The sequence below is a fragment of the Pecten maximus genome, chromosome 9, assembly GCF_902652985.1.
Source record: "Pecten maximus chromosome 9, xPecMax1.1, whole genome shotgun sequence".
NCBI lineage: Eukaryota > Metazoa > Mollusca > Bivalvia > Pectinida > Pectinidae > Pecten > Pecten maximus.
The window spans coordinates 13584025-13604560 of record NC_047023.1 but is presented as its reverse complement, the minus strand read 5'-3'; the positions used below and the strand labels follow the sequence as shown (position 1 = coordinate 13604560).

At 33.0% G+C, this 20536-nt stretch overlaps 2 protein-coding genes across 2 annotated transcripts in view; one reads left to right on the top strand and one right to left on the bottom strand.

The window, feature by feature from the left end:
* Nucleotides 1-2782, top strand: part of LOC117334586 — a 33873-nt gene extending 31091 nt beyond the window's left edge. Inside the window, exon 10 of the mRNA XM_033894281.1 lies at nt 1139-2782. Coding sequence (XP_033750172.1) covers nt 1139-1165 — 27 coding nt within the window. The 3' untranslated portion in view covers nt 1166-2782. The remainder of the gene's footprint in view (nt 1-1138) is intronic.
* Nucleotides 2783-6213: 3431 nt separating this feature from the next.
* LOC117334584 (ADP-dependent glucokinase-like) lies at nt 6214-20461 on the bottom strand. The gene is made up of 5 exons (XM_033894279.1): nt 20109-20461; nt 19189-19414; nt 15367-15432; nt 13917-14333; nt 6214-13749 (listed from the first exon to the last, which is right to left on the bottom strand). Exons 1-5 carry the CDS (start codon nt 20282-20284, stop codon nt 13195-13197), a joined length of 1440 nt encoding a protein of 479 aa, XP_033750170.1. The 5' UTR covers nt 20285-20461; the 3' UTR covers nt 6214-13194.
* Between the last annotated feature and the right edge of the window lie 75 nt (nt 20462-20536).

Sequence of the window (20536 nt, the reverse complement as noted above, 5' to 3'; positions counted from 1 at the left end):
GAAATTCGTTTCACTTTTAAATGTAGAATAAATTCTACTGTAGGGGTATCTTTTCGTGAAAAATATTTACTATACCAAGTACTTAGTAACTTCAATATTCTTTTTCATTACCCCATGCACGACATAGATCTTTTTACTAAAACTTTTAACTGAATCGAGGAAGACAGGCTTGCGGGATAAATAGGCTACCAGTTTTAACAATGTTTGTTAATACTATGTTTTGTTTTACAATTCTGTGCTATCGATTCTTTGTTTTGATGAAAGAATAACAGAGCTGACTGGTTGATAAAATATTATTTAGTTTTACAAGTTTATAAGGTTGAAAAACGTAATGTACTTACCAATGAAAGTTAAATATTCTTTACAAATACGTACCTGTTTCTGTCATCAAAATAGTACTAGAAAATATCAGAAAATCCTTTCAGATCAAATCTGAATGACTATTCCTCTATGTGGTTAGCGACAAGTATTATGAAAAACATAAAACTTAGAAACATATGTCGTTTGTAATTAATTTGTTATACCCATCCATATTAAAGTAGACCCTGAATATAATGTAATGTACTGTAAAAGTGGATATTTTCGCGTGTGGACATTTTCGCTTAGCCAGCTTCCAAAGTGTTCGCGGTGTGGATATTTTCGCGCCGTCAAGATATTTTTGCGCTAACTTGTATCTTTTATATTTAGTATTTTGATGTGTTAATATATTCGCGTGTGGAAATTTTCGCGGATATTTACTGATAGCGAAATAAGCGAAAATTTCCACACCGCGAATATTTCCACTTTTACAGTATCTGTAATAAAATCACAGTATTGTTCGAAAAAACAAAGATATACAATACATAATTGAATACAGACTTTATCTATTTTACAACAACAACAACAACAATTGCGAAACAAATTGTGCACCAACTTTATATAAGAATCACTCTTGTTTGCCTGGGATGGAAGCGCGCGAGGGGTCTTACCGAGGGGAGGTAATCGAAGTACCGTTGGAGGGGCGGGTATATGGACAAAACCCACGTTAAGAGGATAAGATAACTACACGGGGAGGGTGTGTGTGTGATATTTTACTCATTAGCATGAACTACAATGTCACGATATTTTCTAATCGTTTTGTTTGTTTCTCTGTTTACAGGAGGGCGTGCCGTTGACAGATCTTTGATGAGGAACATGGCGTTTTTAAAATGTCACACCTGTATTGGTATTCTTTCGTATTATTCAAAATTTTCGGTAAAATCTTATATGATCACCCAAATGTAGATTAGAAAATGCATCCAAGATAATTTCTGACGTAATCAGACTAGCTTGGCGTATCCATTACACAACGTTACCAACCATTTTTTTTTTATGATAATACCAAATAAACAAACCAGAAGTTGTTTGTCTCGTAACATGTTCTGTTCTTACAATAACGTTAATATTACTTAAACAATTGTAATTGTGATATCGGTTTCAACCTATTTTGTTTACATATATATATATATTCTGGACCACTGCAAATTGGAGACGGTAAAATCGTATATGGTAACACTACTTGTAAATGATGAATTAACTTTATTGTCGTTTGAAGTAAACATTTATCTGTTTCTTTAATGTATACGATAAACATTTTGCGAATGCATATGCATCATTCGGCTAACTTCGGCTGATTCCGGTATCTTTCGTCAATACATTTGATGTAGGTACGGAATATGCAAATGTATGGTATAGGCATGCCATTCCCAGCCAATTACCTTTCTGTATGTTACCTGTATGTAAGCAGTGTCCGTTGCTATAATGCGTCTTATCCAATGTGTAGCTTTAAGCCAATCAACGCCGCTTTAAGTTGAGAGTTCGCAAGCAATAAATGAGTTTGACAAGGAGTTCTTAAACAATGTTAGACTTTAATCATTTATGCATCGATGAGTTGGGCATTACTTAACACCAATTTAAGTTTAGGAGTTCGCAAGCAATAAACAACTTAAAACCATTTGTGCAAGTTTTAAGTAATATAAACAATGTATGCATGTGCTTTATAAACCAAGGGTGCAGCGGCGAGAGTTGGACATTAAATGACATCGGGTTTTAAAGTGATATCAAAAAAATCGATATCAGCAATACATGTGCTTCATATTTGTGTGATATTTATTATCGGACAATTGAAATGACATGATTTGCATGTACTTTAAATATATATGATTGTTAAAAACATTGAAATCATCTTGTGTACAGAGAATGTAAGATCATGCAATGATGATGCAATGGCGATGTCCAGTATGGTAAACATATGGTATTGTATGAACGAACGAAATAACCAAACAGCATTTTATCTTTCCATATATGTTCTGAACGTTTTGAAGTCTGGTTTTATTAGATTGTGATCCACAAACTTCAGAGTATATTAAAACTCTTATTTGTTATCCATATTAATTATGAACATAGTTCTTTTTGATTGAGTGACCCCAGTGTATTATTTTATGAAATAATTTACGATTTTCAAGATTAAGATGTATTTGAGGAAAGTATTTTTAACGGTGTCATTTTTTTTATTATTTGAATTCTTACAGATAATTCCACGACTGTAGATCAGTTTTGGTTGCCTATTGGTTGTAATTCACACTTTAAAATTTTGATATTGATAATGAAGGTCTTATCGCACTGTAATGTGTATACATTGTTCCTGTGCTCAACCTTCGTTAATGACTGCATTGTTATAAGTATTAGAGGTATCTTACTTAAAATCGATATAAAATGTAAATATATATTTTGTTGTTATAAAAGTAAACATAAATATACCAAATAAAAAGTGTTTTTGTTTTTATATATGTCAAGATAACGGTCTGCTTTGCCTCATCCTCGATATTTATGGGTTTCACTTTTCTCGACCAATTAAAGCCGATCCACGATATCGGACAGATATTCGGCTTGAATTCCTCTAGAGAATAGACTTCTTGTTCTTTACTAGTGCTCTGACCAAACTGAAGGCGACAACTTAATTTTTCTCTTGTACGGATCCCCCTGTGAGCTAGAAAATAAAATTGTGGATTTTGAGGTCACCTGAGACGAAGTCTTAGTGACCTATTCCATCGCCTTTTGTCCAGCCACGGGCGTCGTAAACTAATTACAATTTCAACTTCTCATTAATCATATAATAATGATATTGGGGCAGCAGCATGCTGGGTTGAAGGATTAAAAATTTTGTTTAAATGAATGACCTTGACCTACTTTCAAGGTCACAGTGGTCAAATGTGTTTAAGTCTTAAAATGAAGTCTTCTCAATAACCAAGAGGCATTGGACCATGATATTGGGGTAATAGCTTGCTGATGGAATGATTGATACTATCAAGGTCTAGGGTGTCAAATTTACAGAAATCTTAAATAAGTCCTTCTAATAACAAAGAGGCTCAGCATCATGATATTGGGCCAGTAGCATGCTGGGATAAAAGGCTACCAAATGTGTATAAATGAATGACCTTGGGATATTTTCAAGGTCAAATTGGTCAAGTGTGTTAAAATACACTAAACAACTTCTTAATACCAAGAGGCTATAGTCATGATTTATGCAGGGCTAACAAAGGTGGACAAATGAAAGACCTTGTTTTCCTAAAATCTTCAAACGACTGACTTCTCAATAAGCAAGAGGCCCATGGTAATAATTGGACAGTGACATGCTTCGATAACAGACTGAAAAGTTTGTTCAATGGAATGGTCATGGCCTACGTTCAATGTCACGGAGGTCAAATATGTTAAATTCCTAATTTTAAAAACGAAAACGTCAACTATCAGTATATACTTCAGAGCTCCTGCGACCGTTAAGGCCCATAGGCCTCTTGTTCAAAAGTGAATTCCGCTTGGACAGATAATCATCAAAAACATCTGGTAATACAATCTACATTCTTAATGTTAAAAATTAACCTCTTGGCCAAGAACGCATTGACAGTTATATGGATTTCTTTGATTGACAGTCACTATATTATAAATAGTAATGCATAGCGCGTACAAATCGAGCAGACCATCAGGAATTGTCTTTGGACCGCGTTATCTGTGAAGGGGATTCCTAGGGTCGCTCCTAATAAGCTGAGAGTAAAGGAAATAGTATGCTCTCAATTGGCATAAGAACATTGGTCAAATTCGGTCAGAAATTCGTTCAGAAAGTCTAAAAATTATCTTAGAATGTTGTTGTGTGTACACACGGAAAAGAGATAACTGCAGCGATGTCAAAATGGTGTGAGCAGTGTGGACATATTACCAACAAAATATGTTGATTGTGCCAACATGGAATATAGGGAGTATCACAGGTACTTGGGGTCAGGAACTAAAGTTATAATGGAATTGTCCAATTTTAATTCGTAACATCATTTCTTGTCTATTTATGCACCGATACAACATTGGCATCGATTATATAGCGCTTTTTAAAAAAACACCCGTTTCTGGTTGTTATAATCAGGGACATATATAGACTTATTATACGTCCCTGTTATAATATAGCAACCAGAAACGGGTGTTTTTTTTTTTAAAAAGCGCTATATAATCGATGCCAATGTTGTATCGGTGCATAAATAGACAAGAAATGATGTTACGAATTAAAATTGGACAATTCCATTATAACTTTAGTTCCTGACCCCAAGTACCTGTGGGGAGTATAGGTAGTTTGAATGTCGGATGGAGCCATCTTATGTATGGTTTATATAAGAAATGCATATTTCCGAAAGATGACCTTGATATTTTGCCATACATTCCTTGAGGGACGATTTTTCGTACGACCTAATAGTGGATTTCACTACACGTTTCCATTGAAGCTTGGACTGGATGACCGTAGATATGTCTCCAAGTAAAAAACAAGATTGTATCTCCGGAGTACCTTTACTATGTCTGGAAAGTATCATGTAGCATGATTAATTTGTGGAATCTCTAGCTAGCACTGCAATATATGAATACAAACGTATAGTTAAAATCTTCTTCAGCAAATAAGATTGTCCCATTGCAATCATTTTTGAAGAAACGGCAGTTTTTTTCTGATCGATTTCCGCTGAGATTCTGAAAAGGCCAAGCAAGGACTCGGCGATGTCCGATTTTATACGGCGGGGTAAACCAAGTAGAAGTTTAACGGTACACGTTCGGTGTTAGTCAGTTTGGACGAAATAAGTGTACTCAGATGGGTTTCGGTGTAGGAGCGCCAAAGGTTATGTGAGCCAGAGTCCATGTTTAATTCGGATTCCTCGGAATGTAGTTACCAATTACCATAAAATTTCACTTCGAATCATTTAACTCATACTTCCATTTCACGCTGTATTCCTGTTCAACAGGTTTCGTAGCTAATGCAGAGAAGTGCTGCCGAGGGTAATGTCATCTGCCAATGTTGGATTCCCAGTTTACTTTATATAGACACCATGTTTACTTTTCCTAAGCAACCGAGTAGGTTGTCAATTAACGTTTGGTAGAGAAAGGTAAATAAAACATCACCTTGCCTTACTCCGGATTCGACATCCATTGTGACGTCATACCACGCCTCTGGTAGATGCTGCTTTCCATAAGGCTCAAAAAACAAAATCACAACATTAGAATAAACACGTGGGCCAAACACCAGTGGTTTCATATCGTATTAGGAAATCAAATAATTCCAAATAACAAGATGTCGACCATAACACTGGTCTTCATCCACCTGTATCTGTCGAAACCTCAAGTGTTAATGCACAGGTGCCCGACTCGTTTTATAAAATAATAACATATAAGAGTACATATAAATAAACTCTCATATAACTTAGCAACACAAATGACGAAGGAAGACAACTTTTTGACTCGTGCCCTGACCGGGCCTCGAACTCACGATCCACGGCACCCAATCGTCTAGCCAGAAATACCCGCAGCCTATACCGCTGCGCCACATCGCATAATGAACTCTTATATGTTATTATTTTATAAAACGAGTCAGGCACCTGTGGTTAATGTACGCCGTTAGTGGTCGACATCCGTCACAGAAATCGTGATAATGGGAACAAGTACTTGAATATTGAATCACCTGGGACATGTAAACACCGTATGTAGGGGGTGCAGGGATACTGCTATCAATCAATGGAAAATTAACAATTGGGAAATTGAAACCATTACGCTTATCATATGGCTTAGTTGTAAGCTGTCCCTGTTGTTACGAAGGTAGGATACCCCTACTAAGACGTAAGCTTATAATAACTTGCCGTTTGACTTGCCAAACTAAAAAGAATGACTCCTGTGTTCTTTCAAGCATTTTATTAACAATTCCCAGTGTGTTACCAAAGACTTAAATACTATTTGGTTTTAAAGAACAGAACATATATGTAAAGATGCAACATAAAGAAATAAAAACATGTTTAATTCAACAGAAGGATATGAATGAAAGATGAAACATCAGTGATGAATTAAGGCGAGAACTATTATTGGTAATAATGAGTTAGATGTTAGTTTTTTTAATTTTCATGGGCACATCATATAACCAACTCACAGCCTGGGTCCGACAAGAATTTTCCACTCACGGTCCAGGTACATGTACATGTATTATGCTTACAGAACTATATCCATAATATTTATTGATACATTTCTGGTACAGGACAACGTGCATCCTCTACACCAGACTCGGTACATGGTAATTGTTATGATAATAATTTGTGAATGTAACGACACTACAGTTCATAAACTGGCCTTGAAATTATAAAATAAATCAATGTTTTTTCCAGTGTTTATCCAGTTCATTTTTGAAACAATTCAAATCATTAGCACACACTACACTTTCTGGTAGGCCATTCCACACATTTATAGTTTGTAGTAAAAAGTTATATTTCTCTTCTTAGTGAACACTGTTGAGGGTATATTTGCAAAGAATTTCCTCTGTATACATGTATGTATGTAATGTATACATTATCTTGTTATTTCCTGCTGTTCTCGTTTTGCCATCAAATTGCACTTTTAATTATAATTTTAGTGCTAATAATATTGAAATTGAATTTATATAATACATAGCCGATACATGTACACGGTATAAGGACCATTAGTTGGAAATGTGTGCCAAGTCCCTGTGAACACAACAGAAGAACAGGTGTATTGCAATTATTGGGGGCCCGCTAATGTTAATACCCAACATCTGGTTATACAGTAATGTCTATGTACAGTAGTCATCTGTAGGTTGCTTAATCCCCTTTTACAGATCATAATGAACATACGTTACTTATTTTCATTAGGATTATGATTTTGATCGTTTTTTATCAACCTTGAACATAAAACATTTAAATGGTAAGTGATTGATGCACCACAATAATTCATTAAAAGCTTTGGGATCAAGTATCAAAGTTACAAATTATTATTACCTGATGTTTGTTGTAATTAATGTAAATAAAGGAGTAACAATCACAAAACAAAACATCAATACTGAAAATGTATCATTGGGATAATTCATAAATTTAATATGTTAATTTCATTCAAGAATTCAATATGTTAATAAGTTTTCATTCATGAATCTAATTTGTTAAGAATTTTTCATTCATGAATTTCATGTCAATAAGTTTTCATTCATGAATTTGATATGTCAATAAGTTTTCATTCATGAATTTATTATGTTCCCAAGTTTTCATTCATGAATTTAATATGTTAACTAATTTTCATTCATGAATTTAATATGTTAATTAGTTTAACTGATAATGTACTCAAAACACTCATCCATGCTACTTCAGAAAATCGATCCTTCTTACAAAAATATAAAATCATTGATCCATCAAAAATGGCAGTTTTTATCCAATCATCGTTAGTAATACACTTGTGTTAATATAAACCCATGCAGTGTAATAATCTCACAATCAACCAGCCAGTCCAGTAAACCAGTATATTTTTAAAACAATAAACATCATTTATGTAAGGATTTTTGTAACACATCTAATGAATGTTTATGCGTGATGTTTCGATTACTAGTACGGTATGTCTACCATACTTACCAACCTGAAGATAATGTTTAGAAATAAACATTGTTGATTCTGACACATTCAAACACAAGAACACACGATACATTAATTGCTTCATAGTGACATATAGGTAGACAAAATGCCAAATTAACAGATTTTCCAATAAATATTTATTATGAACACATATTTTAAAGTGGTCAGTATAGCTCATCATTGACGTTCTTTTCCATTTGTAGAATATGTTGGTATGAAAACTGCTTTTGAACAAGGAGTGCTTAGTAGTAAGCCCCCTCTCTCATCCTCCCTCACAAATCCCTATATATTCTCATAGCAGATGGGGGATGGGGTTATTGTCAGTCAATTATGAAAATTATTACAAGTACTTTTTTTTTTTTACATTCATTTCTGGTTGAATACATTGTATAATATTTCAATGATTGTTCCCTAAATACAATATTCAATAAAAAAAATATCAGAAGAAAAAAAAATCAATAAAAAACTCAAATATGTAATTTTTTCAAATAAATGTAAACTGTTTTAATCTTTAACACACCACGAAAATATAAACATTCTTAAAGTGGTAATCATATATGTTACCATGGAAACACTTAACAATCCTCGGATACTGGAGCACATCAAAACGCAATAAAATTGCACATTATATCAAAATCTCAATATCTGATTACATTCAAAACAATAACTTGAAACAAAAGAGGACATATTGTTCATTCTGTGAACAATGATACAAGTGGTTGCAATTGATATGGTCATAATCTTTAAGTTAATACATTTTCATAACCTTACTTAATTCTTCATGATCTTACTTATGCATGTACCTGGTCATGATTTTTCATGTATCGAAACCCTCTAACACTAGCAGGATGCTCTACCAATTGAGCTACCTAGTCGCCGAAGATCAACCAGGTCCAGTTCCTCCACACTCTTCCCTCCCTTTTAAAGTCTTCGACCCAGAAGACCTAACAATTTCACAACCCAAGTTCGGGTATCCCCTTGTCAAGTAATCACCTCACTTGAAATGAGGTTTGGTCACAGGAAATCTGCCAAACACTAGTTCATATATAATAGAGAATGAACCCCTAATATGAAAACTTAACAAAGTTGGAGTGATTAAGTATTCAATGACAAGCTGGCTATATCTTAATACATTGTAGCAAGTTTTAATTAGTAAATATGCTAGTACTGATACAAAAAGTTAAATTAAAATCTGGGTTCTTCCTTTGTCACCCATACCAGAGTTATAGAATTGTTGTAAAAAAAGTTTTACAATGTATTATGCTCTGGAAATTCTCTGCTAATTAATATACATCTTTTAATTAATTGATAGCACAGTTGCATTTTGGAAAGTCTAAAATAAACGTTAATAATAATATAGACAAAACATTTTGTGTGTATACGTATATGTTATTTTATTTAAATTAGAATTACAAATTGTGCCAAAAAGAAAACAAATTACAAATTGAATTTTTAAAAAAAAAAAAAAAAATTGATGATACATGTTAATTGAAACTTGGGATAAACAGGAAACAGTGTATGACAGCCGAGGTAGATAAATGATAATTTATATCATTGATGGTCCCGCCTATAAACTGCTATTGCTCAGTGGAAAAACACTTGTCCCTTTTTAAAATGATATTCAGATCCAAACACATTGAAATTATACATCAATTGTAAATTGCAAAAAAATCAAAATTTGTTCAGGGAAAAAACCCCATACATTTCAAATAATTTCAATTCATGGTTATATCCATAACTAATTCAATATTGTAAACATCTTTAAATAAACTACTTAGTATCATTTAAGAAGGCGTTATCATATTTATTCAAATTTGATGAAATTTTTAAAATTCATTTATTTACATAATAAGCTCATTAAAATGTATACAAACATAATTATATGCTTGATTGTACTGACAATTTCAACAGAATATTAACAAAAAACAAATAGCACTATGATTGTAATATAGCAACACAGTGTGTACCCGGTAAGTTTTGTCACCCAACAATAACGTTAAAGTGATCATTGTCGTAGTTCTGAGGTTACTGAACACCAGTGGCAGACAACTCTGGCATTACCTCACTGACCAGCCTTTATAGACGATACCTACTGTATATTTTATAATCTGAAGACAGTAACAAACTCATGTGTTATTATGAGAAATATCATATTGCCTTAAATTTTCATGAGAAATAACATGTTGCCTTAAATTTTCATTAGAAATAACATGTTGCCTTAATTTTTCATGAGAAATAACATGTTGCCTTAAATTTTCATGAGAAATAACATGTTGCCTTAAATTTTCATGAGAAATAACTTGTTGCCTTAAATTTTCATGAGAAATAACATGTTGCCTTAAATTTTCATGTGAAATATCATGTTGCCTTAAATTTTCATGAGAAATAACATGTTGCCTTAAATTTTCATGTGAAATATCATGTTGCCTTAAATTAATATGAAAAATAACATGTTGCCTTAAATTTTCATTAGAAATAACATGTTGCCTTAAATTTTCATGAGAAATAACATGTTGCCTTAAATTAATATGAAAAAAAATACATGTACAAACGAAATGCTGTACTTCATAATAAAGTAATTAAAAAAATGTTGATGAACTGATCCACTATTAATAAAACGGATTTCAAGGTATGTGAACCTGGTATATATTATTAAATTCTTTGAAATCATCCTTTCCCTACGAAGACAACATTTTGGACACTCAGTATGCATCAAGGCATTGAAAATGTTAAAAACCAACACATTGTAGCATACTTTACTGACAAGTACCTTTTAAAATCTGAAAATAAACTAGTATATAATAATAATAATAATAATATCTATAGGATCAAAGTTTGATAATTTCATTATCAAATAGTGGTTAAGCGTATATATTGTGTCTACTCTGTATAATTATATACTTGAAATATTTTTCTTCAGGCCCTGAAATTTCTAAATGTTCGCTATAGTTTCTGAAAGATAACAACTGCATGGTACATTGTGTGCATGAAAGTAGAATTGATAATCAAAGAAACAAAATTCATTGTACTGCACATGATTTATCACACAACTATAGAAATATTGCATATGATTGTTCTAAGATTTGTCATACAAAAAACTACGAGACATATAAATGGTAGACTTACACTAAGATCTGTTCCTGCTTCCTCCTCATGTATGCAGTATTCGATCTTAAAGCTAAACTTATACACAACAACAAAAACGAAACATTATTAGCAGGTAGATATTGTTAATTGTTACTTTGCAATGTTGTACATTTGTTTCTGAGATCATATCCACCAAATAAAAAAACCAAATATGGCTTGAATTCATCGCCTGGTCATTTAAGATAAATAGTTACTGGTTTATCAACTACATGAGTATGCTTAAGATTGAATCTGCATCATAACATCGAAAAACTTACAAAAAAAAGAGTTCCACCCTGAATCTAGAAACTTTTGATTTTCATGTTATCAGAATAATCATGCTAATATTTGGTTCATGTAGAAGAATGCCAAGGAAGTTTAAAGATATTTTAAAATAGCCTCAACCAAACTGACCCCTTTTGACAAACCTTCAGCCCAAATCTGTGTTATGCTTTTGGTCCCCATATAATAAAGGAGTTATCGCTAGTTTGGTTGAAGGCTGTCCAGTGGTTTTGGAGGAGATGAAATTTAAAGCTAATCGACCAAGTTGTCTCATTGGGATTCTTAGCCTTCGGAAGAGTAAACCTCTTCCATCATTATATAATTTTCAACACATTTATTGCCAAAAAACCCCACTTTAGTTTTGCTCATTCATTTGAGAGATTTTTTTTTTACAATGGACATATCATTATCCAACAGACATTGACCAAGCAGAGCACACTGTAATATCAATTCAACATGGTGGTATTTTACACAAGTGAGTTAAATACTGAATTGATTTGTAAAAAGTGAAGAATTTCATATGAAAATCTTCTTTAAGAGATCAATGAACTAAAGAAACTAATGATAAAGATATATGATCAAAAACAAAATACAAATACTGTAAATGACCTAATAAGCCCACCTGCTCCTAGAAGCGCACCCCTACCTTTCTTCAAGGAATGAGGATGGATGCACTAATTGAAACATATAAAAAGTTCCTTATATCACTAATCTGCTAATACAACCTCCAGTCTTTTAACTTAAGACTCTGGATTGCTTTTGCTACATAAAAATGTACAAATAAATGAAAAAAAAAAAAAAAAAAATCCACCCATATTTCACAAGGAAACTTTTACCTGTACATGGTTTTATTCAACCAACCCTGTTGTGCTTTTAAAAACACACAATGTGCTTATCAGGTCAATTACGGTATATGTTGTCAGAATAACAAATACAATAAAGTATGGTCATGGTGACCAGCCCAAATGCATATCCAATAAGATGAGAAATATCTTTTTTTTCTTCTAATATCTGCTGTTACAGCTGTGTTATCTTGGAACCTCTAAATACAATGTCTCACCTACTTGTCCCTCTGTCTCTAGGAGGACAGATCTTCCATTTATATAACATTTAATCTCCTTCTAATAATGTTATACAATATGTGATCCACTTCTATTAATGTTCTAGACTATATTTGTTGACATTGTTTCCTCTGAATAGAAGAAGGGTCCAAAGTGCATACATGTATCTCTGTTTCTCCTATTGAGCACCATCCCTCTGTCCCAATGACGGCCAGACTCACTGTTTATGCTTTTGATATTCCTTCACCAACTAATGTTCCAGACCACCCTTTTATTGGTACACAAGAAGGATTTTAAAGACATATTTCTATTTCTGAAATGGTCCCCCTTGACCCTTCATTTATAAATACAAAATTGAATCCTCTTCAGTCAACAACTCACTACATCAAATTTAATCAAAATCCACTCAGCCATTCTAGACAAGTAGCAATTTGATCAAAACCAATGCAGTCATTCTAGACAAGTAATATTTTAGAGAAAAGTTGAATGTATGAGAGATTCTGTTCATGGTATAAGCTCACTAGTCCTTTGGACCAATATTTCATCAAGAGACAGATATATAATTCTCATATAATGTAATAACATAATAAGAATATTTTGCTTAGTAAATACCAGAAAAAAAAAGAAAAAACTACAAGAATTTATTTAGACATGCCTTATGCATGTATGCTCCTAACAGAATTGCAATATTGACCTCATCCATAAATAAAACAAGTGGCACTTCCCCAGTAAAAGATTTATTGTAATATTGGCCTAAAAGACATTACTTCTCAAAAGAAAATGTATTATTTTTGTGCATAGATATATTGAGAGAACATGAGACCTGTAGCTGATATTGAGTCGCCTAAACCAACTGTTTTTTGTGGATCATTACATACCAATACTGGACTTAGTGAGAACTCAAATTCATCAGTCTCCCACGAAATTACAGGCTTATTTGAATCAAATTCTCTTTCAATATCATCAGAGAATGCTTTGAATGATTTTGGAAATTTTAAATCTACAATAGAAGAATTCAACCGTTGAACATCACATGCTTGTTTTCCGGCCATCCTTGACCCTGCAGCAACAGCAGCAGCAGAATTTGTCCAAGCTCCTTTAACATTTCCAATGATATGATATGAAAGACAGTGAAAATGGATTCTGGTCAGTCTGGATTCTGGGTTTTGAGAAGACTGACCATAGTTTTGAAGTAACCATATGACCATATCTCCAGCCTTACTGATCTCTGGTGGACCAGACTGGTGGTAGAAATCAGAGTTATGGGGTCCATCACCAGCCAAGGAGGCAAATGTTAGCTCTTGTTCATTTAACCCCAGGGACGAAACTTTTGAAATAACCTGAAAAATAGAAAATCATCAAATTCATTTATCACATGTATACATGTATATCTAAATTAAGGAGCTTAATTAAAATTCCAGGTTTTACAAGAAGAATGTTTTGATCAATTATTAACTTAATTTTCATTAAATGTACATTATCAACATTGTAATAGATTAATAAATACCTTTGTCAAAATCTCCCTGACAAAGTCTACATTTGCCATACTCGCCAGCTCTAAATGTACCGGCAAGGATCTTGGAATGTTAATTAAACCATCACAGACAGCCTGAATTCTTCTGATGAAGAAATCTTTTGACTGCCCTTCTAAAATATGTAGTCCTGACATCAGTACTAGGTCTGTCTTCTGGGTGTCAAGAGATTCAAAGAAAGTTTCCAGCATAGTTGCTTGTGAGTTGGATTCATCATAGCTTGTAATGAAGCGATTGGCGACTGGACTCGTCAGATCCCCCCATGTGTCGCCCACACTGTACTCCATAATCAAATGTACTTCATCGGTGGAAATGTGACTTTTTGTTGGAATGTTCAAAGATCTGGGCAGCATTTCTAGCAGCTTTGGCCCAACTGGTCCAATAAAACTGATCTGAAATTGCACGATTATATGAAGCAAAAATACAAATGCATTACATAATACACAGCCTCATAAATATTGAAAAAATATTTTGGGCTCAAAATACTTGCAAAAGGCGGAGACAATAACGTCGAAGATGACGATGATGATGACAGGTTAAAAAATATGCCTAAACTGTGTAGTGTACATGGTTTTTGAGAACTACTAGGTAAAAGGTACCAGGTACTTCTTTAATAAACATTGGCAGCATGTCCAAGAGTAAAACACAATATATACAGTGTTGTATCCTGGAACAAGATACTTTACTCTGTTGTGTTCCAGTCAACTCAGCAAAGTATATGTGAGGGCAGCACAAGATATGGCAGCTCCGACTGTATGCTCCCCTGGGAGTTGCAAAAGACATTGACTACTTGCCATCTTCTGCCGCGGGTGAAAATCGCACTATAACTTACTTATGTGGCAGGTTTTAATTATAAATAGTGATATGGTCGCCCTTCTACCTTTGCGCTAGAGGGAATTTCCCTTTAGCTCAGTCGATAGAGCGGTGGACCAGTAAGCTGAGGGTTGCTGGTTCGATCCCCAGTGGAGGCACACTACTCTCTTTCCTGTTACACTTAAAGCGATAGTACAATTTTAACCTAGAGTCAAGGATAGCTTGCAATTGTTGCTATAGGCCCATTAATGATAATTTGTGAACTGCTAAAAGACAGCTATATTGCCTTTTACATAGTTTGTTTGCTAGGTTTGTTGTCCTGTGAACAGCCAGTGTCATTTTGAGGTGGGGTCTCCTTGTAGTAGTTGGTGACTACATCACTGAAAAATATATGGGAGACCCGTCACACGACACCCAGAGTAATTAGGGTAAAGTGTCTTGCCCAAGGATACAACCACATGGGTTAAGGAATGTTGAACCTGAGGACATGTGGCCAGCACTCTATCAGACTAATCCATCACAGCCCCCTTTTACATAGAGGTATTAAGAACTTCAAATTATTATTAAAGTATATGAATGTCTATACACTGTCTACAGTACGTTACTACATACCTTTACTTCTGGAAACTGCTCTGTTATTATACTAGCCATAAGTGCTGCATTGCCCCCAATATGATACTGAAATTTAAACATAAATTTATAAATATATAATCATATAACAATACTGATTGATGATAAACAGTTAATTCACCTCAAGTTGTCAGGAACTAGGTTGCAATCATAGTATTACATATTCACTGAATGCATTGATTATTTTCCATACATAAAACCAGGAATCATAGATTATAATGTATCTTAATGGGGTTGGATTTCTGTCAATATTAGTTTTTATGAACAATGTTTGGACTTTGTTTCACAATTGACCTAAAAATTGAATATATACATGTACAACATATGAATATGATGCATATATATTCAAAATGATAAGATCAACATGATAGTTGTGTTATTCATATATATATACTGTGTAATAAATTCATTGTGCAAGGTGTAATTCTGATGAAGACATGCAATCAATTTTTTTTTATGATATTGAAATATGAATATGTGTGGCACCTGACACATTGAATTAATGATTTATATATGTAGGTATACATATTGTATCTAAGTAAAGTTGGGTATATTTTAACAATTTTGGTATTCAGAAATGAAGCGGTATATCATTTATTACTATCTTTAAGTAGGATCGATTCCGTTCATCATGATTTTGATCAGTATCAAGAGGCGATCGGACTTGAGAAGGATTTCATTTGGGAAGTTGTGATGCATATGTTATGATATTTTAAGCATCTTAAAATCATTGTGCTTTGTTCTACCCTGTCCTCCTCTCAAGTCTTATGAGTTTCACCAAATTCATGTATACAGCTATAAAGAGACCCTCTTTCCTAGAATGAATATTCATACCGGTACTCTGCCTACACGGTGTCAGGTCGTTTCGGTAACAAGTCGTTTCGGTACTTTTTCGGAAGTTGTTTCGGGACATTCGGAAGTCGTTTCGGTAGAAGTCCGGGTCGTTTCGGGAGACATGAGCAAGTCGTTTCGGTACTTTCAATCAACATTAGAATAAACACCTTAATTTTTTAATACATAATTAACATGAATTAATCTGTTTTTAAAACGATTCATAATTAATATACAGTCAGTATAAACACCTATGACAACAAATGTATCGATAATACAAACGGCATTGTTTTAACCCCCAAGCGCAGTGTTTTCTTTAAACCAGCACTGGTGGTTCGTTCCTTTATGATATTTTCAAACTTCTATTACAGAAGCAATACAATCAAAATCAAAATTGGTATGTAACAACCCATGCCCGAGAAATAAAGGCTATACAGGGTGATTTCATTACTTTTTTTTTTTATTTCGTATTAGGTTTGTTAAATCATTACGTTTATACATGTAGGTATGGAATTGAATACGTTAAGTTAGAGAAATATATACATGTATAGAAATACGTTAAGTTAGAGAAATATATACATGTATAGAAATACGTAAAGTTAGAGAAATATATACATGTATATAAATACGTAAAGTTAGAGAAATATATACATGTATAGAAATACATTAAGTTAGAGAAATATATACATGTATAGAAATACGTAAAGTTAGAGAAATATATACATATATATAAATACGTAAAGTTAGAGAAATATAAACATGTATAGAAATACATTAAGTTAGAGAAATATATAAATGTATAGAAATACATTAAGTTAGAGAAATATATACATGTATAGAAATACATTAAGTTAGAGAAATATATACATGTATAGAAATACGTAAAGTTAGAGAAATATATACATGTATAGAAATACGTAAAGTTAGAGAAATATATACATGTATAGAAATACGTAAAGATAGAGAAATATATACATGTATAGAAATACATTAAGTTAGAAAAATATATACATGTATAGAAATACATTAAGTTAGAGAAATATATACATGTATAGAAATACATTAAGTTAGAGAAATATATACATGTATAGAAATACGTAAAGTTAGAGAAATATATACATGTATAGAAATACGTAAAGTTAGAGAAATATAAACATGTATAGAAATACGTAAAGTTAGAGAAATATAAACATGTATAGAAATACGTAAAGTTAGAGAAATATATACATGTATAGAAATACGTAAAGTTAGAGAAATATATACATGTATATAAATACGTAAAGTTAGAGAAATATAAACATGTATAGAAATACGTAAAGTTAGAGAAATATATACATGTATAGAAATACGTAAAGTTAGAGAAATATAAACATGTATAGAAATACGTAAAGTTAGAGAAATATATACATGTATAGAAATACGTAAAGTTAGAGAAATATATACATGTATAGAAATACGTAAAGTTAGAGAAATATAAACATGTATAGAAATACGTAAAGTTAGAGAAATATAAACATGTATAGAAATACGTAAAGTTAGAGAAATATATACATGTATAGAAATACGTAAAGTTAGAGAAATATATACATGTATATAAATACGTGAAGATAGAGAAATATATATAAAGAAAAAATGTAAGGCATTTTCGCAAGGGTTACCACAAATACATTCGGCATTTCTATTAGGTTAAAACGAAATAAGTCATATATATGAGAGAGCTGTTTTGATACTTTAACTTAGTATGAATTATACTAATTTTCCTATCACCAAAACCATAATAACTGGGAGGTTTAAATGTTTTAATATCTGGTGTAAATGCATTTTTGAAAATGCCCAAGCTATAGGAGAATATCAAATATTATTATTATTTTAATGTAGACGAAGAGTTGAATGTAAAGAAGATTAATTTGTATTAGAAAGCCTATAGTCAGGAATAACAAAATTATTTCTATTTCTCAATGCATAAGGGTGTTTAGACCAACAGATTGTTGTTAGAGCACTAGAATATCTGAAAAATCTGGAGTTAGATTATTTTTCATCTTATACAGTAGTCACCTAACTGTAGTTTTAACTCTACCTCTCCCCTTCTTCTCATGCCATTTTCCTATAATTACAAAAATACCTTAATCCAAAATGCTCCAGTTAGGTCTCTGAGTTATCCATATAATATATGTATTTTTTTCCCTAATCGATCAAGTATAATGTATAGGTTGTGTTTCTGATCCTTCCCGATCCGGTAACAGCACAAACGCGACGGTCGTATGCCGACGTTGGCCCAATGTATATTTGTTGTTGATTTGTAATATCGAGTTATACTAATTATCGATATTATTGTTATGGATGATATATTATGATTGTTTGATATTAATAAAAAAAAAACTTAGCAAGAATTATGCTGTTTTTGTGTAGATCATTAAACGTTATCACGTGGTAGTCTACAGTAAACGTTGTAAGGGACATTAACCCGAGTCGTGGCTAGTAAGCATTATATACCAATAATAGATTGTTGATGCAATTATAGTCACTTAAAAATGCAATGAAAACACAAAAATGATAGAATCTGCATTGTTTTATTAGTACCGAAACGACCTACCGAAGTCCCGAAAAAATCTCGCGTATGTACCGAAACGACCCGAGACTTTTCGGGACTCCCGAAACGACTTGCTACCGAAACGACTTGTTACCGAAACGACTAGCATTCGCCTACACTACTGGATGCCCATCTGTCAGAAATCGTCCTTTTGTCATCCAGAGCTATGTATACTTTATCGGTGCAGCTACTTTTCCCCTTGTTTTATTCATATCTATCCAATTGACCGAACAATGATCCAGATATGATTTTATAAAATAATCAGCCATTCTGAATGAGTAGTTTACACAATGGATGGACTATATAGCTATTCTGAATGAGTAGTTTAGCTAACACTGGGTGCCTGCTGTAACATATATGATATACACACACATTACCTTTACCTGAGACATTTCCAACATCTTGCTGGTAGAAACAATCCTTTGAAATATTTTTTTATCCAAGAAAGCTCTTTCTGCTGCCGAGCCTTTGGCAAAGAAGTGTGCAAATGTTTCTTCAAGGTCATTAACAGTTTTTAAAATATCCTTGTTTTCACTCCTTCCCGATGGCACTGCCAAAGCCTTCAGTAGTACGACACCTGGCACTATCAGGTCGACATTGGAGTTTATTCTGCAATATAAAATACCAATTTAAGTTTATTTTTTCTTTCTATCATGCAAAAACTACATTACTTTAAAACATTTAGAAAATATGTGCTTATCTTATACTACTGAGGTATGGAATTGCCCATTAATTGCCTTGTTTCAATTTTGGCAATGACACGCTGCATGATTTGATTAATTTAACTGTGAATGCAATGGGAATTGGGATACAGACATATTCAATATATAGCGCTAATGCACTACATAGAATATGTCTGTATCGCATTGTGTCATAACACCATAAGCGCAATAGAAACACTGTTCAATCCCTGTTTATTTACCATTAATTACTGGATCAACATTGCTCCTTGAGTAAATGAAATTTGGCTTGCTATATAAAATACATATATCTACATTTCAGACTACATTGTTTTATTACCATTTTATAGAATGGCAGACAAATGTTACTCAACCATCACGCCATCTCTACAGGTTAGTTGGAAACCTTGCAGACGCCTGTCTTCTTAAAATATCTTATGACGTTGGCTAAATATAGACTAAAAATTCAAAACGTTCATAACAGCAGGATAAAAAAATAACGTATCGATTGTTTATTGATTACAAGCCTTGTCCCAAACACAATAGAAGCCAAGATATTAATATATGTATGTACAGTAAAGACAATACATATGTATGAAAACACAATAGGCACTGACACTAACCCGACGTGTAAATGTTGAAATGTCACTGACGGAGACACAACGTGTTTGTCCCACGCATTGATAATGTCTTCTTCCATTTGTTCTTTTCTAACCTCCAACGCCGTTTTCCAAGCATTGTATACAAATACTATACCTACTGCACATATCCCTATATACAATGCTTTCAAAAACATCATTGGAACGATGCATGCATCCGAAACTTCCTTTCAACAAACAAACTCCCCAATCGGAAACTGCCAAGTGGTGCCCTGGAACACCCAATTTAATTTTGCCGGAAAACCTTCCACGACGCTCATTTTTGAATATAGTTCTATAAACATAGGCATTTCCAGGATGTATGAAATCGTTTTCATATTTTTCATTTTTATGTTTCATTTAAAAGTGTTTGAAAATCATGTTGACTTGATATCGTATTCTTACGTTATGCA

Excerpts from the sequence above, each read along its gene's own strand:
- LOC117334584 (XM_033894279.1), bottom strand. The coding sequence starts at position 20,284 with ATGATGTTTTTGAAAGCATTGTATATAGGGATATGTGCAGTAGGTATA. Across the intron at positions 19,415-20,108 it reads TTTCAACATTTACACGTCGG|AATAAACTCCAATGTCGACC; the intron begins GTTAGTGTCAGT and ends TTTATATTGCAG. Across the intron at positions 13,750-13,916 it reads TCAGGGAGATTTTGACAAAG|GTTATTTCAAAAGTTTCGTC; the intron begins GTATTTATTAAT and ends TCTATTTTTCAG.